This window comes from Erpetoichthys calabaricus, chromosome 5 (genome assembly GCF_900747795.2).
Source record: "Erpetoichthys calabaricus chromosome 5, fErpCal1.3, whole genome shotgun sequence".
In the NCBI taxonomy this organism is placed as follows: Eukaryota; Metazoa; Chordata; class Cladistia; order Polypteriformes; family Polypteridae; genus Erpetoichthys; species Erpetoichthys calabaricus.
Genome location: NC_041398.2, coordinates 32511189 through 32530322, shown reverse-complemented (window position 1 = coordinate 32530322; position 19134 = coordinate 32511189). Strand labels below are relative to the sequence as shown.

At 40.2% G+C, this 19134-nt stretch overlaps 1 gene segment (V, D, J or C); it reads right to left on the bottom strand.

Annotated features, from left to right (window-relative positions):
- Positions 1-2656: 2656 nt before the first annotated feature.
- On the bottom strand, positions 2657-3210 carry LOC114652469 (immunoglobulin kappa variable 3-11-like). The segment is given in 2 exon segments: positions 2657-2969; positions 3129-3210. Coding segments are annotated over 2 exon segments (360 nt in total).
- Between the last annotated feature and the right edge of the window lie 15924 nt (positions 3211-19134).

Sequence of the window (19134 nt, the reverse complement as noted above, 5' to 3'; positions counted from 1 at the left end):
ATGCCAGCCAAGGCAGAGGAGAAGGGGATTCCCAAGCGTTCATCGTCGCCGGAGGGACTGCAGTAGGCACAACCACTGACGCATCTAGAGGAGCTTGCCTGGAATCACGTCACTGGCTGGGGTGTGCCTATCCTGTCCGTGAAGCTGGGACGGCGTCGCTAGAGGAAGGGGAGGGTCCACCACGTCTCCAGAAGCCGAGGCAGAGTGGCTGCAACAAGTCTCACAGACCCCTCGGGAGAATGGTGAAGATGGCGACAGACCAGAAGTCCCACCCTGTGACAGGTGAGGGATTGGACGGTGTGTGCCGTGCTCCCATCGGTGATTGATTGACAACGGGACCGGCGAACGTCTATCCTGAGCAAGGAGAAGGTCCGGTGAATCCCGGAAGAAGGCTCCAGAAAGAACAGCCGGTGAGTAGGAGCGATTTAAAATTAAATCCTCCACTGGCTGATGAATATTTTCTACCTGCAGATCAGGATATTTCGGAGAAGTTACTTCGATTAATGACGAGGGTTAAGCAGATAGTACAAGACCTTCAAGTCTGTGTGGACGAGCTGAAGGGGAAGGCGGTCGCATCACGTCAGACGGGACGTCACAGGGCGGAAGAGCGTGACGCTGGAAACTTTGGCGGAGGTTCGTGAGGTTACAGGTGAGTGAAACCGGTACCATACAATGAAGAGGGAGGTGCGAGCGAATCCATTCCAGGATCGCGTGGTTCCGGGGACTTAGTAGCTGCATCTCCGACAGTGGAAGCGACACGAAGTGCTGATCGCTTGGAAGGGGTGGAGCCATGACGGCAGCTGATGAGTGCCGTGGGTCCTAGTGCTCTACCGCCAGAGCCAGTATCAGTCTCGCGTCATTCTGCAGGGGCGCAGATGGCAAGGGGTCTTTCCCTTTCCTGTAGGAAGACCCAAGCCATCAGAATGCCCCAGAGGAATAGGAAGAATTGAAGGAGGAAAGCCGGTTCTTCCTACAAAGGGAGACGTGAGCCCGTGAGCTCACGTAGCATGATAGGTCATCCTCTGTGCGGGCAGAGGGAAACCCTGAAGTCAGCAAGGGCGATCCCAAAATGTAATCCGATGAAGGGGAGTGGACAATACTGGAGCAGGTGCCGAAGTTTTGGCTACCAGGGTGCTAGTCAAAGAGGGGAGCGTTGGCTCTATTTCAGAAGGAAAAAAGCCAGACAGTGGCATCAAGGCAATGTTTCCGCCCCTAGGCATATTTTATATTTTATAGGACCAGGCCATGGGAGAAAACCAATGATGCCCGCTTCGTTGGAATTATCCACTCGCGAGACAGGCTGCTACGAAGGACTGTTCTTCGCTGGTGATGGGGCACTGTGGCAGATTGCCGGGGTCATTACCTGGCCGGGATGCCTAAAAAGACCGGAAGGTGGCAGGAATAGCTTCCGGGCCACGAGGGGGCAGCCGCCCTGGAGCAGGAGAGGACCACAGGAGAAGAACAAAAAGCTTCTGGCCTGTTGGGACCCATGGCCACCGCCAGGGGGCGCCTCAAGCCTCGTAGGACTTGAAAATAGTTACTTCTGCCACACTCGGCAAGATGGCGGAGGAACCTGCCAGGGACGTCCGGAGTGCTTCCAGTGCAAAGGACAGCACTTCCACCACACCAGGAAATGCTGCTGGATGGACGTCATCAGACACCTGGAGCACATCCAGCTGGGAATAAAAGGCACCGCCTTTATACAATCTGGGAGCCAGAGTCGGGAGTGGGAGCAGGATGAAGCACCCAGGAGGAGAACAGAGGCGGCCAAGGACTGAGAAAGAGAGTTACAGTGGTGATTATTGCTGAGTGCATTGTGTGTAGTGTTGGAACTGTGTTTATTAATGTTTAATAAACTTGTGCAATTTATAAAGATGTGGTTTCCGACTGGTGGTGTCCGAGCAAGTCTCACATACTATAAACGAGAAACAGCGCTCGCTGGCATTCACTGGTACCTTTAGGCGGGCTTTTAAACTGATGTGCGGAATGTGTTTCTGTCTTATACAGTTTGTTTGAAATTTTTGAAATCTGCTTTTTCATTTTGAATAGCCCTGTACTTTAAAGTGACAGATTATTGATATCCTTAGTTGTTTTTTTGTCATTTTTGAACTTTTATTTTACTTTGCTATGATTTTGTATGTATAAAGCTGTGTTTCTTTTTGTTTTCTTGCACTTTACACTTACACTTTTGCAGTGTCATTTTCATCATCACATTGCCTTTGAGAAAATATAAATGTGAAATTTGGTGTTGCATATGGTGTAACTGAACACTTTGATTATTGCATGTTCAGTGCCGTCAACCTCAACTTGTTAAGTATGCAGTTTAAGTGTCCTGAATTGATTTGCTGGAGTCTTGTGGTCACTGTGTGTGTCATCTGAGTGAAATGTTTGCTTTAAGTGTCAGAATGAACAGCTTTGAGTTGGGCTTCAAGTCTGGGATATAAACAGATGAGTGAGATGTTATGATGTTGTGTTTAAGAATTTGAGGAAAGGAGGGCACATTCAGTTAATTGTGTTTAAGCAATTGAGAAAAACTGTAAGGAGCAAAGCCATTGTTATGATACTTCTCACTTTGTTGTTCTTGCTTCAGTGACTTGATGTTCAGCACCTGCAGCAGATCCCACTACAGTCTTGTATTTTTGGTGAGGAGGTTTTTGTTCAGCTCTTTATCACTGTGAGAGGCAAGTTGTAACTCTGCTGACAATAGTAATAGCCGGCGTCTTCAGGCTGAACTCCAGTTATTTGTAAGGTGAAATCTGTCCCAGAATACTGGCCACTGAACCTCTCAGGAATCCCAGACTGACGGTTAGTTGCATAATATATCAGCAGTTTGGGAGCCTGGCCAGCTATCTGATGGTACCAGTGCAGGTTAGTGCTAACGGAGCTACTGGCCTTACATGAGAGGGAGACGGTCTGACCTGGCTGGGCAGATGCTGAAGTGGGCTGCGTCAGAGTCTGGCCACTGCAATCTGAAGAACAAAAAGACAAAGAGAGATATTTACTGAAGAACTTGCTGTTTTTTTTCATTTTGTTTCATTTGTCTCTTCTGTAAGAGCTCTGTGTAAACCTGTGAGGTTTTGTGGTATTGAATTTGTGTTTTCTGTCTCTTAAAGCTCTGAAGGTCTTACCTGTGACAAAAGCTATTGCTGTCAAGATTAGAAGGGCAAGTGCAGACATTTTCTCTGTGCTTCAGTGTTCCTAAAAGATCTTAAGGGTGCCATTTAAAGAGAAACTGAAGGGACATGCAAATTAGCTCTAGTATGTAAATCAGGAAGGCGGTGCAGATGAATACCTCATTAGCAGTCAACCTACAGGGCAAAGGAACAGTTCAGCTGAGGGGCTCAGTGCCCTGTCCTGTAGACCAGTGATGCAGAATAACAAAAATGTATGTTTAATATTTTTAAAAAGTATATATTATTACCTGAGTCTTTCAGCAGAAATGTAACAAATACATGTACTTGTGCTGTGTATAATAGGTGTATAATAATTTATTAGAAAATAATTATTTTGTAGCAAGCACAGTCATTGTCTGTGTGCTGTTTTAATTGATTTCAGGGTCAGCATACTCAGGTACCCTCTGACAAGTAAACATCTTGGGTTTATTGGTGATTGTTCTGACTTGGTATTTGTGTGTGTGTGTGTGTGTGTGTGTCCTATAATAAATTAGAATTTTGTGACAGGATGATTCTTGCCTTTGACCAGTTCAGCCAGGGTTGGCTCCAGCCCCATGTAACCAGTCCGTACTAAATGCTCAGATTGTTCAATAGAAAAAGCTGAAGTGCTCCTCACTTCTTATCTCAAATATGCTTCTTCACCCGAAGTTTCCTGCTTGAACACAAGCCATTTTTTCACAACTTCTTATGCAGTTACAGCTTACCATCCATCGAATAATTTACCCTTAGAGTGTATGTGGATCTGGTTTGAGCATGGGAGGCCTGAAGCATGGCAGCAAGATATCAAAGGGGTCAGACTGCCACCAAGAGACCAAGTAACAATCGTGGTTTATCAGTCTGTAAAGGAAAACATCAAAAATAATAACATTAAGAAAACTTGTACAAAAACTATTCCAAAGGACAGTGGAACATATAAGGTTTATTTTCTCTAGGAATGTACTCAGCTGGGGACTTCTCTTTTATTTTCTGCACTAACAGAGGGGCATTTCCTTTGAAGGTTTCATTTATTTTAACTTTAACTAACTAACTAACTAACTAACTAACTAACTAACTAACTAACTAACTAACTAACTAACTAACTTTCTTTCTTTCTCATGTAAAGATATGTGTATCCATGTATTGATTGTATAATTTCATATATTCTCATATTAATGAATCTACACATTGACTTTGAGTGAGGTGAATAAATGGCCACATCTAGTTTTGAAAATGAATAATGAAAAAAAGAAAATGGTGCATCACTTCAGTCGTTCATTGCATCTAATTCTTTGCATGTGGGCAATAAATGTCTGCCATACAAGATATTCAGTAAAAAAGAAATATAACTGGTTGTTTTTCACTGTACAAAAAGTTTTCAAGAAGGTGAAATAATTTTCAGTACTTCAAAACTTGAACCACATGTTAGACAAAATATTCTTTGAATAAAGAATAGTTGTGAGTCACCATTGGTAATGGACTCCAAGATGGACATGTTGTTATATTATGACAGGCCTGAAGGAATACACTTTATCCATTTACAGTAGCTAACTGACTAAAATGACAAGACAATGGCCTTAAATTAAGTAGGTTTATTTACATAACACAGTTTAATAGTTACTCCAATTAAAATAAAGTTAAATAGTAAATCCTTAAAACACATCTTTGTCTTACAATTATCTTAAAGTCCAATCAAAGCTAAACAGTCTTTGGCGTGCACACACAGTTATCCCTAATGAGAAATTTTAAATTCCTAAAATAGAAATGTATTTAATTACAATTATTTCATTGTTTCCTTGGTTATATGTTCCAGGTACAAATGTGACAGAATGTTTTAGTTTAAAAAGGCAGGCACAGTTTGAGCCACTTTATAAATTCATACAGTAAGTTGATTCCCTTACACAAAAAACAGAATATAAATAAGGCTGGCAGATATTCAATAAGCTGATTTAAAGATAAGTATAAATCAGAAAAAATCAATTCCTCACATACTGTGAATGTTATTCTTACTGCCTTTCAGAGCTTATTTCAATGGTTGCCTTTTCTTCCTAATCTTAGTTTTGCAATTGATTTTCTAAAACCGCATAGTCCAGTAATTTTGGTTGGTAGCCAAAGCTCATCTCTGCAGTAATGGGCTCAAGACAAGAGCCCACCCTGGACATGATGCCAGTCTAGTAGATAATATATTCATACGCCTTTTACTCACTCATTTGGTGCTCAATTGCATATTAAATGAATGAATCTCTGGCACAGGGAGATTCACATTGATGGTAAAACAGAGAGAGACCCCACACATAAACACAGACTACACCAGTTTTTTGTCCCCTTGTCTGTTTTCAGTTATTAGAGCACACGCTAAAAGATAATTTCTGCAAAATACATTGCAAGTTAAAAGATTTACGTTTATGTTTCGGTGTCCCAACTCTCCAAACAGGGGATCTCACAGAATTTCTCATGACTCCAAAACGATGACAATCAAGTTTGACTTGCAGTGACAGTTTGTGTGTTATTTCATAGGGAAACATCAAACAAAAAACAGTAAAAAATGTTGATGATGCCATGGCTTTCTTTAAAAACACTCTTTCTTTAACGTACCCCCATAGATGCAATAAAAATTGCAGGGGGTAAGGTCTGGAGACCTGGGAGGCCATAGACGATGAGAAAGATCTTGTTGTCCACCTCTTCCAATCCATCGTCCTGGAATGGTGTCGTTCAGGTAACGCCAGACCTCCAAGTGGAAATGCTACTTTACTATAAACGAGAAACAGAGCTCGCTGGCATTCACTGTACTATTAGGTGGGCTTTGAACTTTCCTCTTTCCACTGATATGCGGAATGTGTTTCTGTCTTATACAGTTTGAATTTTTTGAAATCTACTCTTTCATTTTGAATAGCCCTACACTGTAAAGTGACAGATTATTGATTTCCTTAATTGTTTTTTCTAATTTTTGAACTTTTGTTTTACTTTACTATGAGTTTGCATACATAGAGCTGTTTTTTATTCTTTTTTTTTTCTTGTACATCACTTTACACTTACACTTTTGCAGTATCATTTTGAGCAACATTTTATTTGAGAAAATATGTGAAATTTGATGTTGCATATGGTGTAATTGAACACTTTGATTATTGCATGTTCAGTGCCGTTAACCTCAACTTGTTAAGTATGCAGTTTAAGTGTCCTGAATTGATTTGCTGGAGTCTTGTGGTCACTGTGTGTGTCATCTGAGTGAAATGTTTGCTTTAAGTGTCAGAATGAATGGCTTGGAGTTGGGCTTCAAGTCTGGGATTTAAACAGATGAGTGAGATGTTATGATGTTGTGTTTAAGAATTTGAGGAATGAAGGGCACATTCAGTTAAATGTGTTTAAGCAACTGAGAAAAACTGTAAGGTGCAAAGCCATTGTTATGTTATGTCTCACTTTGTTGCCTCAGTGACTTTTCATTCAGCACCTGCAGCAGACCCCGCTACAGTCTTGTATTTTTGTCGAGGAGGTTTTTGTTCAGTTCTTTATCACAGTGAGAGGCCAGCTGTTACTCTGCTGACAATAGTAGTAGCCGGCGTCTTCATCCTGAACTCCAGTTATTTGTAAGGTGAAATCTGTCCCAGAATACTGGCCACTGAACCTCTCAGGAATCCCAGACTGACGGGTAGTGGCATATCTTATCAGCAGTTTGGGAGCCTGGCCAGGTATCTGATGGTACCAGTGCAGGTCATTGCTAATGGAGCCACTGGCCTTACATGAGAGAGAGACGGTCTGACCTGGCTGGGCAGATGCTGAAGTGGGCTGCGTCAGAGTCCGGCCACTGCAATCTGAAGAACAAAAAGACAAAGAGAGATATTTACTGAGAGATTTAGGAATTTTCTTATTTCATTTCATTTCTCTCTTTTTGTCAGAGCATTTTTGTTTTGGTCATTGAATTTATGTTCTCTCTCTCTTAAGATGCTGAATGTCTTACCTTTGGCAAAAAGTACTCCTGTCAAGATTATAAAGGCAAGTGCAGACATTTTCTCTGTGCTTCAGTGTTCCTGAAAGATCTCAAGGATGCCATTTAAAGACAAAACAGAAAGTACATGTAAATTAGCTCTAGTATGTAAATCAGAATGACAATGCAGATGAATGCGTATTTAGCAGTGAACCTCCAGAACAAAGGAACAGTTCAGCTGGGTGGGGGCTTCAGTGCCCTGTCTTGTACACCAGTGATGCAGAAAAAGAAAAAAAAATATAAAATTTATATATGTATATATTAGTCCATGCACCTTTCAGCAGAAAAGTAACAATTAAATGTACTTCTGTTGCGTAAAATATTTGTACAGTAATTTCTTTAAAAAAAAATATTATTTTGTGACAAACACAGTCATTGTTTGTGTGGTGTTTTGTTTGCTTTCTGGGTGAGCATACTCAGGTAACCTCTCACAAGTAAACACATTAGGTGTTTTAGAGACTCTAATTTGTCTTGGTGTGTGTGTGTGTGCCCCCGTAATGTGTTAGCATTCTGTTACAGGATAATTCCTGCCTTGAACTAACTCAGGCAGGTTGGCACCATTTTATTAAATGGTCAGATTGTCAGATTGTAATTTTCCAACCCACTATATCCTAACACATGGTCACAAGAGTCTGCTGGAACCAATCCCAGCCAGAACAGAGCGCAAGGTAGGAACAAATCCCCGGGCAGGGCACCAGCCCACCGCAGGGCACACACACACTAGGGACAATTTAGGATCACCAATTTACCTAACCTGCATGTCTTTGGACTGTGGGAGGAAACCCCCACAGACATGGGGAGAACATGCAAACTCCACACAGGGAGGACCAGGGAAGAGAACCCGGGTCTCCTAACTATGAGGCAGCAGCGCTACCAATGTGCCACCGTGCTCAGATTGTTCAATGCAGAAAGCCACAGTGCTCCTCATTTCTTATCTCAAAATATTCTTCTTCACCTAAGGCTTCCTGCTTGAACACAAGCCATGTCCTGACCTTCTTCTGCACCCATTGAATAGTTTACCTTTAGAGTGTATGTGGATCTGGTTTGAGCATGGGAGGCCTGAAGCATGGCTGCATGATATCAAAGGGGTCAGACTGCCACCAAGCAGACAAAAAAAACAGTTGTGGAAAAATCAACAATAATAACATCAAGTAAATCCATCCATCCATTTTCCAACCTGTTGAATCCAAACACAGGGTCACAGGGGTCTGCTGGAGCCAATCCTAGCCAGCATAGGGCACAAGGCAGCAACCAAACCCTGGGCAGGGTGCCAACCCACCGCAGGACACACACAAACACACCCGGGCCAATTTAGAATCACCAATCCACCTAACCTGCATGTCTTTGGACTGTGGGAGGAAACCAGAGTGCCCGGAGGGGACCCACGCAGGCTCCACGTAGGGAGGACCCAGGAAGTGAACCTGGGTCTCCTAACTGCGAAGCAGCAGCGCTACCCACTGCACCACCGTGCCACCACATCAAGTAAATTTGTCATAAAATTCTTCCAAAGGACTATGGAACCTATGAGGTTTATTTTCTCTACGAAAGTTCTCATTTGGGGACTTCTCTTTCATTTCCTACATTAACAGGAGACCGTTAATTTTGAAGGTTTCATTTATTTTTACTTATTTATTTATTTATTGTAAATATTTGTATTTTTATGTATTAGTTGTATTATTTCATATTTTTCGCATATTTGTGAATCTGCACATTGATTTTGAGCAAATTTAATAAATCGATGCATCCGGTTTTGAAAATAAATGGTGAAGTACAGAAAATGGCACATCAGTTCTAATTGTTTATTGTATCCAATTCTTTTCAAGCAGAATATAAAAGAAGAAATAAAACCAATTGTTTTTGACTGTACAAAAAAAAAAACCCTGGAAGGGTGAAATTATTTCAAAATTTGAATCAAATGTTAAGTCCTCTGTAAATAAAGAAGAGTTGTGAGTCACCATTAGCAATGAAATCTAAGGTGGACGTGTTATATTATTACAAGACTAAAGAAGTCAGCCAAGTGCACTTCAACAGTTTACTGTAGCTGACTGATTAAAATGACAAGGCAATGGCTTAAACTAAAGTAGGCTCATTTAAATAGCAACGTTCAAGAAGTAGTTTGATTATACCATTCAAAATAAAGTTAAATAGGATATCCTTAAAACACATCAATGTCTTAGAATTATACAGGTGAGCTGGAGTCTGGAGGAGGGAATGTCAGTGTTTGCTAGGCAGAAGAAAGAAAGAAAGAAAGAAAGAAAGAAAGAAAGAAAGAAAGAAAGAAAGAAAGAAAGAAAGAAAGAAAGAAAGAAAGAAAGAAATTGAACTTTATTCATCAGTAATCAAAAAAAAAATTACATTTTCATAATAAAGATTGTGAATTTCCCCTTGGGATTAATAAAGTATCTATCTATCTATCTATCTATCTATCTATCTATCTATCTATCTATCTATCTATCTATCTATCTATCTATCTATCTAAAGAAAACAGAGAAATTCAGATAAGAAAAATCAAATCATCCTCAGGTTTACAGGTTGCCTCATGAACACACCATCTTTTCACAAAATAATTCACATTGAAGATAATTTTGTAGAATTTATATTCTAAATAAACACCAAAGCCAAGAAATATATTCATTTTGACATTTTCCCTTTTTGACTTGATTTTCACTTTTCTTGATGTATAAATGGCCATCTTGGCCTGTCCAATGAGGAAATTCCCAATCTGACATTCATCCTGATTATTCTTATTTCTGGTAACACCATAAATAAATGCACAAAAGGCAAGTTAAGAACACTAAAAAAAGAGTTGAGAACATTTAAATGAAGTTTACGTCTAAGACAGAACATAAAACAGTGAAAGACAGTCTCCCTCTCTCCCTCTCTCTCTCTCTCTCTCTCTCTCTCTCTCTCCCTCTCTCTCTCTCTCCCTCCACAGAAAGGACATTCATCTGTGACCGAAGATTCAATCAATCAGACATAGAAATTAACAGCAAGTAGGCCGATCAGCACATGCCGTTCCGAATTACAAGTTCTTTTGCTCAGTGGTGGTCTATAAAAGTTCTGCCAAGCTGGCCCCAGTGTCTCTGCCCACCCCAAGTCTACTCCTCCTGGGTGTATCTGGTGTTTTGCTCTTTGGTTCCTGGTGATGCCCCAGCACCCAAACTCTGTTCAGCTGTTTTCCAGCAGCATTGTCTAAGCAAGTCATTCTGTGCTGTAAATGGCGTGCATACATGACTTGTACATACATACATTACCTCAGTATCCTTGAGTTCCAAGACAGCTGTTACCATGTTAACATCAGGAAAGCCTTCATTGGACTTAGGTTCATCTCTGCTAGCAAGGAAATTTCTAATAAGAGATTTTACTTCAGCTCGATCGTTGGCATGGATCTTTTGCAGCAGTTGATTAGCCTGCCTCAGTGAGTGCAGTCTCAACACTTTCCCTGTCTTCACAGTTCTGTACCAGCTGAAATTTTCCATATCTATTTGATGGTGGACCTGAATTATTCCAGACTTCATCAGTAAGGATTGGACTCTTGCAGATTAGGTAAATTTGAGGTCCATGACTGTGTACTGATGTTAAAGGGCAAGAGGCCAGAAGTTGACAGCTGTCTATTGTCTGTTAAGAAAGAAAGAAAGAAAGAAAGAAAGAAAGAAAGAAAGAAAGAAAGAAAGAAAGAAAGAAAGAAAGAAAGAAAGAAAGAAAGAAAGAAAGAATATGTTGTCTGAAGAAGCCAGTGTAAAGGCAGTTATTAAAATAAATACTCATTTGAACTTATTGTGGTAATTGACTTTGGGGTTGTAGCCGTGCTTTGACCACTAGTGCCCAGAATGGTCAGTCTCATGGTCAACTGTCACAACATGTACCTGTACATTTTAGATGACTGCACAGCTCCAAAGGGAAAGTTATAAATGTTGTTTGTGAATTTACTGAAAAGTGTTTTATTTTTCAGTCACCCCCGACACTATAATTTAAATCACCCGCTCTAGATAGATAGATAGATAGATAGATAGATAGATAGATAGATAGATAGATAGATAGATAGATAGATAGATAGATAGATAGATAGATAGATAGATACTTTATTAATCCCAATGGGAAATTCACAAATCTCTATTCTATCTCTATTCATCTAACATATGCCATCTCTATGTGCACATTATCATTGTATTCACATAATATTATGGACAAATGTGGAAATCAGGATTACAGCCTTCACTGAGCAGAACATTCTTAAAATTAAAATCAACAACTGGAAAACTAAAAAAAAAAATAAAATGCCCACTAGATGGCAGCACACGCCATTCTTTTTTGCATTTGTGATTCTGACTACTATTTTAAAAAGTACTTCACTGAGATGTTAGGATACATAAAATGAGCTTGGATGATGTGTCAACTTATTAAGCTGTTATTGTAATTATTGTGCATATCTTGTTATATTGCCCAGTACAATGTAAACAGTGCTTTATATTGCATTTTTTATATATATATTATTTTTTAATTTTAATGTATTAATTTACTTATTATTCATTTATTTATTTTAACTAAACTATATATTAACAATTTTCACTCTTCTGAGAAACTGATTCTCCTTCCAGAGCTAGGCTATGCACTGCTCCCAGTGTTACTGGGAGAAGCTCCAGTCTCCTGCATCCCTGAACTGGGTTAAGGGAGTTCGAGAATGTTATGTTGTAAAGTTTATAGATTGTGAGCAGCTGATGGTCCATTCAGGACTTGTTCCAAGTTTGTAATTGGTGCTGCTGGGTTGGCTCTTGTGACTCTGACCTAATCAGTTAAGATAATGGAAGGATAATATGAGAGAATGTTAACATCCAACCTAGGATGAGTTCCTACTTTGAGCAAAGTGCTACTGGGATAGACTTTAGCCTTTGTGTGCATGAATGGATGCTGTAAAAGAGTTAACATGGTGACCTCATTCAAGCAGTAAAGTGAAGTCAATGCCCCGACACGGAAGGGTGATAAAGATCAGCAAAGTTGTCTTTTTGGCAAACTAAGTTCCTTGTCTCCTTTCTTCATACTAAATATTTATTATTCCTCATTATTTTTCAGCATAAAGTTTGTTTTTTTTTTATTTGGAGAGCTAGAATGTATATTTTTAACATCATGGTAGATCTCCTATAAATTATTAATTATTTTTTATGCATATTATTTCATTAACAAATTTATATATATATACAGTACAGTGCACATTAAAAATCCAAAATCAAGACAAAAACCATATCATTTTCACTTTTAATAAGACCATGTAATCAATAATATTTCAGTGAAAAATTACCTGTTTTTTGTTTTAAGAAAAAGTTAAAAAAAATATCTTTGGTTTAGCCTTGCTCAGTTTATCAAATCTGGATAGTACAATTTTATCTGTCTCTTCCATTTTTGGTTCCCAAAAGAACTGTCCACATGAATGTTCCAGAAAGAACCTTCCTTTATTTAGATCCAAAACAGGTAACATAAATATCCATGAATAGATAATAACAAAATTGAAGAACAAAACTGCCCACAGTACTCCAGACCGTGCCAGTAGGAATTCGCCAGGCTAATACAGTGGAGCACTTTAAAAAACTACTGAAAACACATTACTTTAACATGGCCTTCTCATAACTTCACTGTAATTTAATCCTGACACTCTGTATATCCAATTCATTATAATAACCATTCAAAATCTGTACTAACCCCTACTCTCTCTTCTGTTTCCTTTTCCGGTGTCCTATTGGTGGTGGCTTGTGCCACCACCATCTACCCAAAGCACCATGATGTTCCAACAATGATGGATGGATTAAAAGCCAGAAGTCTGTATAACCATCAGCATCAAGTGACTCCGTGAGAACCCTAACTACAAAGAGGACTATTTCATTTATGTTAGGTAGAATGCCCAAAGGGGACTGGGCGGTCTCGTGGCCTGGAACCCCTACAGATTTTATTTTTTTCTCCAGCCTTCTGGAGTTTTTTTTTGTTTTTTCTGTCCACTCTGGCCATCGGACCTTACTCCTTCTTATGTTAACTAAGGTTGTCTTATTTTAATTTCTTATTTGTCTTTTATTCTTCTTTTCTTCATTATGTAAAGCACTTTGAGCTACTTTTTGTATGAAAATGTGCTATATAAATAAATGTTGTTGTTGTTGTTGTTGTGCTTCACCAGTAGGTTATAAAGCTTGAGTAGAACCTCCATGGATTTTTACTCTGCACATCAGGGCTCTATAGAACCTGACATTCTGTTAGCCTTCTTAATGGCTTATGAACACTGGAAGTTGATACCGTAGAGTTCACTATGACTCCTAAATCCTTCTCATTAGAACTACTTTTGATTTTCAGACTTCCCATTGTGTTTTCAAACCTAACAGTTTTACTACCTACTTGTAATATTTTATATTTACTTACATTGAATTTCATCTGCCATAAATCTGCCCAAGCCTGTATGGCGTCTAATTACCTCTGTACTGATGCAATGGGATTGAATTTATCTGTCAATCTTGGTATCACCTGCACACTTAATCAGCTTGTTGCTTATATTCCTATCTAAATCATTTATATATATTAAAAATCGCAGCAGCCCTAGCACTGACCCTATGGAACACCATTCTTAATATCTGCCAAATTCCCCTGCTTCCTATGTCTGAGCCAATTCTCCACCCATCTACACACAAACACTCTCAACTCCCACTTCTTTTAATTTGATGCCCAACCTCTCATGTGACACCTTATCAAAGGCTTTCTAAAAATCAAGATAAATAATATCATGTGCTCCATTTTGATCGTACTCTTTTGTTGCTTCCTCATAAAACTCTAGCATGTTGGGAAAATACGACCTCCCTCTTCTGAGCCCATGCTGACTGTTCAGTAAAACTCCTGTTCTTGAGATGTGCTGCTCAATCTTATTCTTAATAATTCCTTCCATTAATTTTCCTGTGATGCATGTTAAGCTTACTGGCCTATAGTTGCTTGGATCTGCCAGGTCACCCTTTTTATATAATGGAATGATATTCGCCATTTCCCAGTTCTTTGAAATTTTCCAAGTGCACACCAACGTTTGAGAAAAGTTTACTGTATATATGTACTCACAAACCTTTTTACAATCTTGAGAGAAAATATTATCTGGTCTTGGTGATTTGTTTGATTTCAGCCTATTTACAGTAATCTTAGCGAGGATGTCTGGATTCAATTAGAAAGTATTAGGGAAAGAATCCTTGTGAGGGCCGTATTGTACACCTGCTGGCCTAATTCTTCAGCTAGAAAGGACACCAGAGAGTAGTTTACACCCTTTTTCAAGTTTGCTTCAAATACTTTAATAGATGTCCGAGCAGATGTGTGCATGCATATGTGTGCTATCTAAACAGAAATAAATAAATAAATACACAAATACAAAAGGAATACATATACAAACATAACTGATCAAATGTTAAACTGGAACATTGTATAGTATTCAGAAAGAGCAATTTTAAATATCAGTTCCTCAAATCTTTCAATACAAGGGGGCTTCGCCCCCTGCTCGCTTCGCTCGCCTACCCCCGGCATTTTGAACCCGTGCCCGCTGGGCAGTCGTAGTTTCACACGCGCGTTGTAGGAGCTTGCGTTGTTTTGAACCCGAGCTTGCCCTGCTTCTACCATTTGAGACGTGCGTTGTAGGTGTATATCCGTCACCCGAGCTCGTTTCAGACGGCGGGTCTGAATGTGCTGCTTGGGATCGTACAAAACGCCTCCGCAGTTTCAGACAGTGGGTCGCGTTCAGCGTTTTGTATGATCCCAAGCAGCACATTATTCCTAACTTCACTCCGCAGTAGTGCCACGCACAAGATGGCGGTGACGCCTGCGCCTTCACTATGCAGTAGTGCCACTCACAATATGGCGGCAACGCCTGCACCTTCCATATTATGTCAGGTTTTAACATGCTGTGTAGGCGCCTTTGCCTTTTGTAATTTACCGCGCCTTCCGACGCGCGATGTAGGCGCCTGCACCTTCCGGGTCTGCCTTCACTGTGTGGTGTGGATGTTTAACTGTCGTTTTTTCAGCCTGTATCTCGCTGTGCATGTGTTTCGTGCCTAGGTTTTTTTGAAGCTGTTGCATTCCAGTTTTCATCATCTGTAACCCGCTCTCCATGTGTTTGGCCCCATTCTTTAACCTCTTTATGACGTTTTACTTTGTTTCCTACTCTGTCTTTTATTTCTGACCTCACTTCATCCTGCTTGCGGCATGTCAGACAGTTCGTAGTCTCTCCCGTCTCGCTCTGGGGAGGGGGGCTTTGTGTGGCGCCTGCGCACTATGTCTCCTGCGTCCACGGGCAGGTCCCTGCGTCCATATCCGGTTTACCATTCTCGGTTAGTAATATGGATTATTTAAGCAAACCAGTAGGTGGCACTATTACTCAAAATAAAGGCACAGTGTAATGCCCAATACGGTGTTTACCAAAGAAATACTTTATGTTTAATACATTTTGTATACTCAAAATATGTTGATATTAATGTCTTGGAGCAAAGTAAAGTACAGCACATCCATCCTTAAAGGTCAACAGTACACAAATTTAACAACATGATCATTCATGAACAGCAAACTTGGCCATAATACCACATTTGTATATTTGAAACCCAAACATTAATATAAGTTGATGTATTTGCTGTGATATTTAACTACATTGAACACTGAAAAGGAGAACAACTTACTTTGTCAGTAACACGCAACACACAGTTACAAATAGTAGCAGCAAACTTTAACATGAAAATGCAAACAAGCCGGCAGAGTCTGTGAGCACGTTAAAATGAAAGAACAATGTATGCGCAATATTCCGGTGGGGCATGTCTTAACCAGATTGAGCATGAAGCAAGGAATTTTGCACAGACCTTACTTTAGGAGTATGAACCCGCAACGAAGACAATAATTCAAATGTGCATCTGTTTCATAATGTTAAAAAAGAAGTTTGCAGGGGGATATTATTGTCATGGATGATTTTATTGACCTAAATATTAACCTTAGAAATACATAGGGCAGGAGCAGGAGTTTTTAGACATAATTAGTGACTTTTTTACCTTAAAAAACTAGGGGGTTTTGCCCCCTACTCGCTTCACTCACCTCCACCCCTACCTGCCTGCGCTACATGCCGTTGTGAAGATGGGGGCACTACTCACCCCAAGGAGACGCGGTCGCTCCTCTGAAACCCCCTCTTAAACGGTGATACAATGGGAAACAAATACAGGTTTTTTTTTACCTCCTCTTTGCTCGATCAGCTGCTGGCTTGCTGCTGCTGCTGTGACGCATGATCTGCATTTCATGTGGTGCTTTGAACGTTTAAAGGCCTGTACAGCAGCCGTCCTTTTGTCTCACTGCCTTGTCTCTGTTCTCCCCCAGACATCCTCAAACACTATTCAATCTCTTTTCACTGTTCCGTTATTTCACTGTGTAATAATTTCCGTTTGTTTGTGCTAATGCAATCTTTACTATCATTTTTTGAGACTTTCGAATTTTCCAACTTCCATTATCTCTAACTTGCTCTGCATGTGTATCGCGCCAACATTTTTGAATTCTTTACGACATTCTACTTTGTCTTTTTCCGGCCCTAGGTGTGGTTATCAGCTGTTGGCTTGCTGCTGCCGCCGTGCTGCGTGATCTGTATGTCGCACTGTGTGTCGATCATTTAAAAGCCTATACAGCAGCTGTCCTTTTGGCTCACTGCCTTGTCTCGCGGGATGTTAAAGTGTCTATCTGAGAAAAATCACATCTCATCTCCTTCCAAGACTTATTTTTTATAATAGAGATTAATTTGTCGGTGGTGCAGCGGGTAGCACTGCTGCCTCGCAGTAAGGAGACCTGGGTTTGCTTCCTGGGTCCTACCTGCATGGAGTTTGCATATTCTCCCCGTGTATGTGTGGGTCTCCTCCCAAAGTCCAAAGACATGCAGGTTAGGTGCATTGGTGATCCAAAATTGTCCCTAGTGTGTGCTTGGTGTTTGTGTGCCCTGCGGTGGGCTGATGCCCTGCCCGGGATTTGTTCCTGCCTTGCGCCCTGTGACCCTGTGTTAGGATATAGCAGGTTGGATAATGGATGGATGGATGATTTGTCTGCATTGGTCTTGAGAATTTGACTGTTTAATCGAAAGTCCAACACGCTAACCACTTGATCAACACTGGTAAATTTTCATTTTTATGTGTGTTGGCTAAAAACACTATATACAGTATATGTCTATTCACTAAAAGTATAATACATATTGTATATTGACAATGGTACAATCAAATGGAACCACTGTGGCCAAAGCAAAGATGATAAAAATTGATACAAACTACAAAAGTAAAGTATACAAGTTTATGTAAATTGTGAATGTAGACGGAGAACAATACAGACAAACAACATTTGCTTCAATTTTATTCAGGAGACATAAATGTGTTTTTGGAATACACATCTCTGTCTGTTGCACACCTCCCCAAAAATATATATAAACAATAGAATATATATGACAAAACAATAAAGTAAAGAAATGAGGAAAACAATGTACCAAAATAAAAATATACAAAAATGTATGTATTTCAAAATAGTACAGAAAAATAATAGTCGCTAATAGTCATGTTGTCACCATGTTAGTTCACTGGAGTGTCTGCCATACACCATTAGGATATTGTGGTGGACAATAAGGTGGAGGGCACATATCTGTGAATCAGGCATTACTGACGAAACATTCAACGACTTGAATACTCCAATGAAAAGTGGCGTTATCCCTGGTGATGACACAAAACTGCCCAGGGTGGTCCTGCTGTCGTTGTCCCCTTACCATCAGTGCATCTCTGAGATCACAAGCAAACATATGTATAGTTGAGCTGTTTTATATGGTGGCATGATGATGGTGGACCACATGATGGCTGTTGGCTGCACAGAGAGTGACATTCCCCCCATACAAGCCAGGGAGATGGACAATCTCTTGGTGGCCAATGATATTACAGCTTCTCCTCCTCCTCCTCTTTACAAGGTTAAAGGCTGCCTCGTGTAGATGAATTCCTGCAGCATGTTCATTGACTCCTGCTCAAATGGTCTTTGAAATGACAGGAGCAAGTACGTAAATTGTATTACTGTGAATGTATTATAGTCTGGTGGAGTTTGCTGTAGACATATCAATTCATTTAAAGGTGGTCTTATTTGTAAATATTTCACTTTATCAATGTTCAGCTGGAATGGAGCATAAAAAATCTGCTTCAATCACATTCGGTTACAATGGAGGACACAGTGAAGAGCTCAGGCCCTGTGCTATCTGTCTTTGTATTTTCCTCAAACTGATTTTGATTTTTTGGAATAGCTTTCTACTGGTATTGTATATATTTACAGTATATGTCCTCTTCCACCACTAAGAGGATGTCTTTCTATTCTTTGACAACACAGTAAAACTGCTTTGTCTTCATCAAAGTGTTTTTTTTCTCAATGATGGGACAATAGAATTGCGCTTGAGAGAACAAAATAACAGTACAGTGCAGTAATGTGACTTACCTGCTTTCTTCTCTGAATGTCGCGATTATGGATGCAACTGAGAAATGTCTTACATTTGGCTTGACTTATTGGCCACCTTCTCTCGTGGTCATACCACGCACAAGAACTCGGTCAATGATCGTTACTCTTATCCCATCTGAGATTTGATATCTTTTTCCACTTTTTTGGACCCCCTGACCTCCACCTTTTCTCTCATCACTTCTTCTTCTATCTCTTTCTCATCTTAGACTTTGTCACAAAAACCAGACATAAGAGTCATAAAAAGGTTTGGGGCAGCCACCCGTATATTTGGTATCCTGGCTGCAAAGTTGAAAAATGTATAACAGCACTGCCTCCTCAAAACAGAACTGAGGGAATAGGGGAAAAGGTGGAGGCTTTTAAAGGGGAAGACATGAAGTGATGTCAGAGGGGTCGGTCTCATGAGAGTCTTCAACCATAGGCTCGATCCTGGACGTGGCATCACAGGGGCTGGAGCCAGCAAGGTCTTCCTCCATAGGCTTGGTCCCGGATGTGACGTCAAGAGGA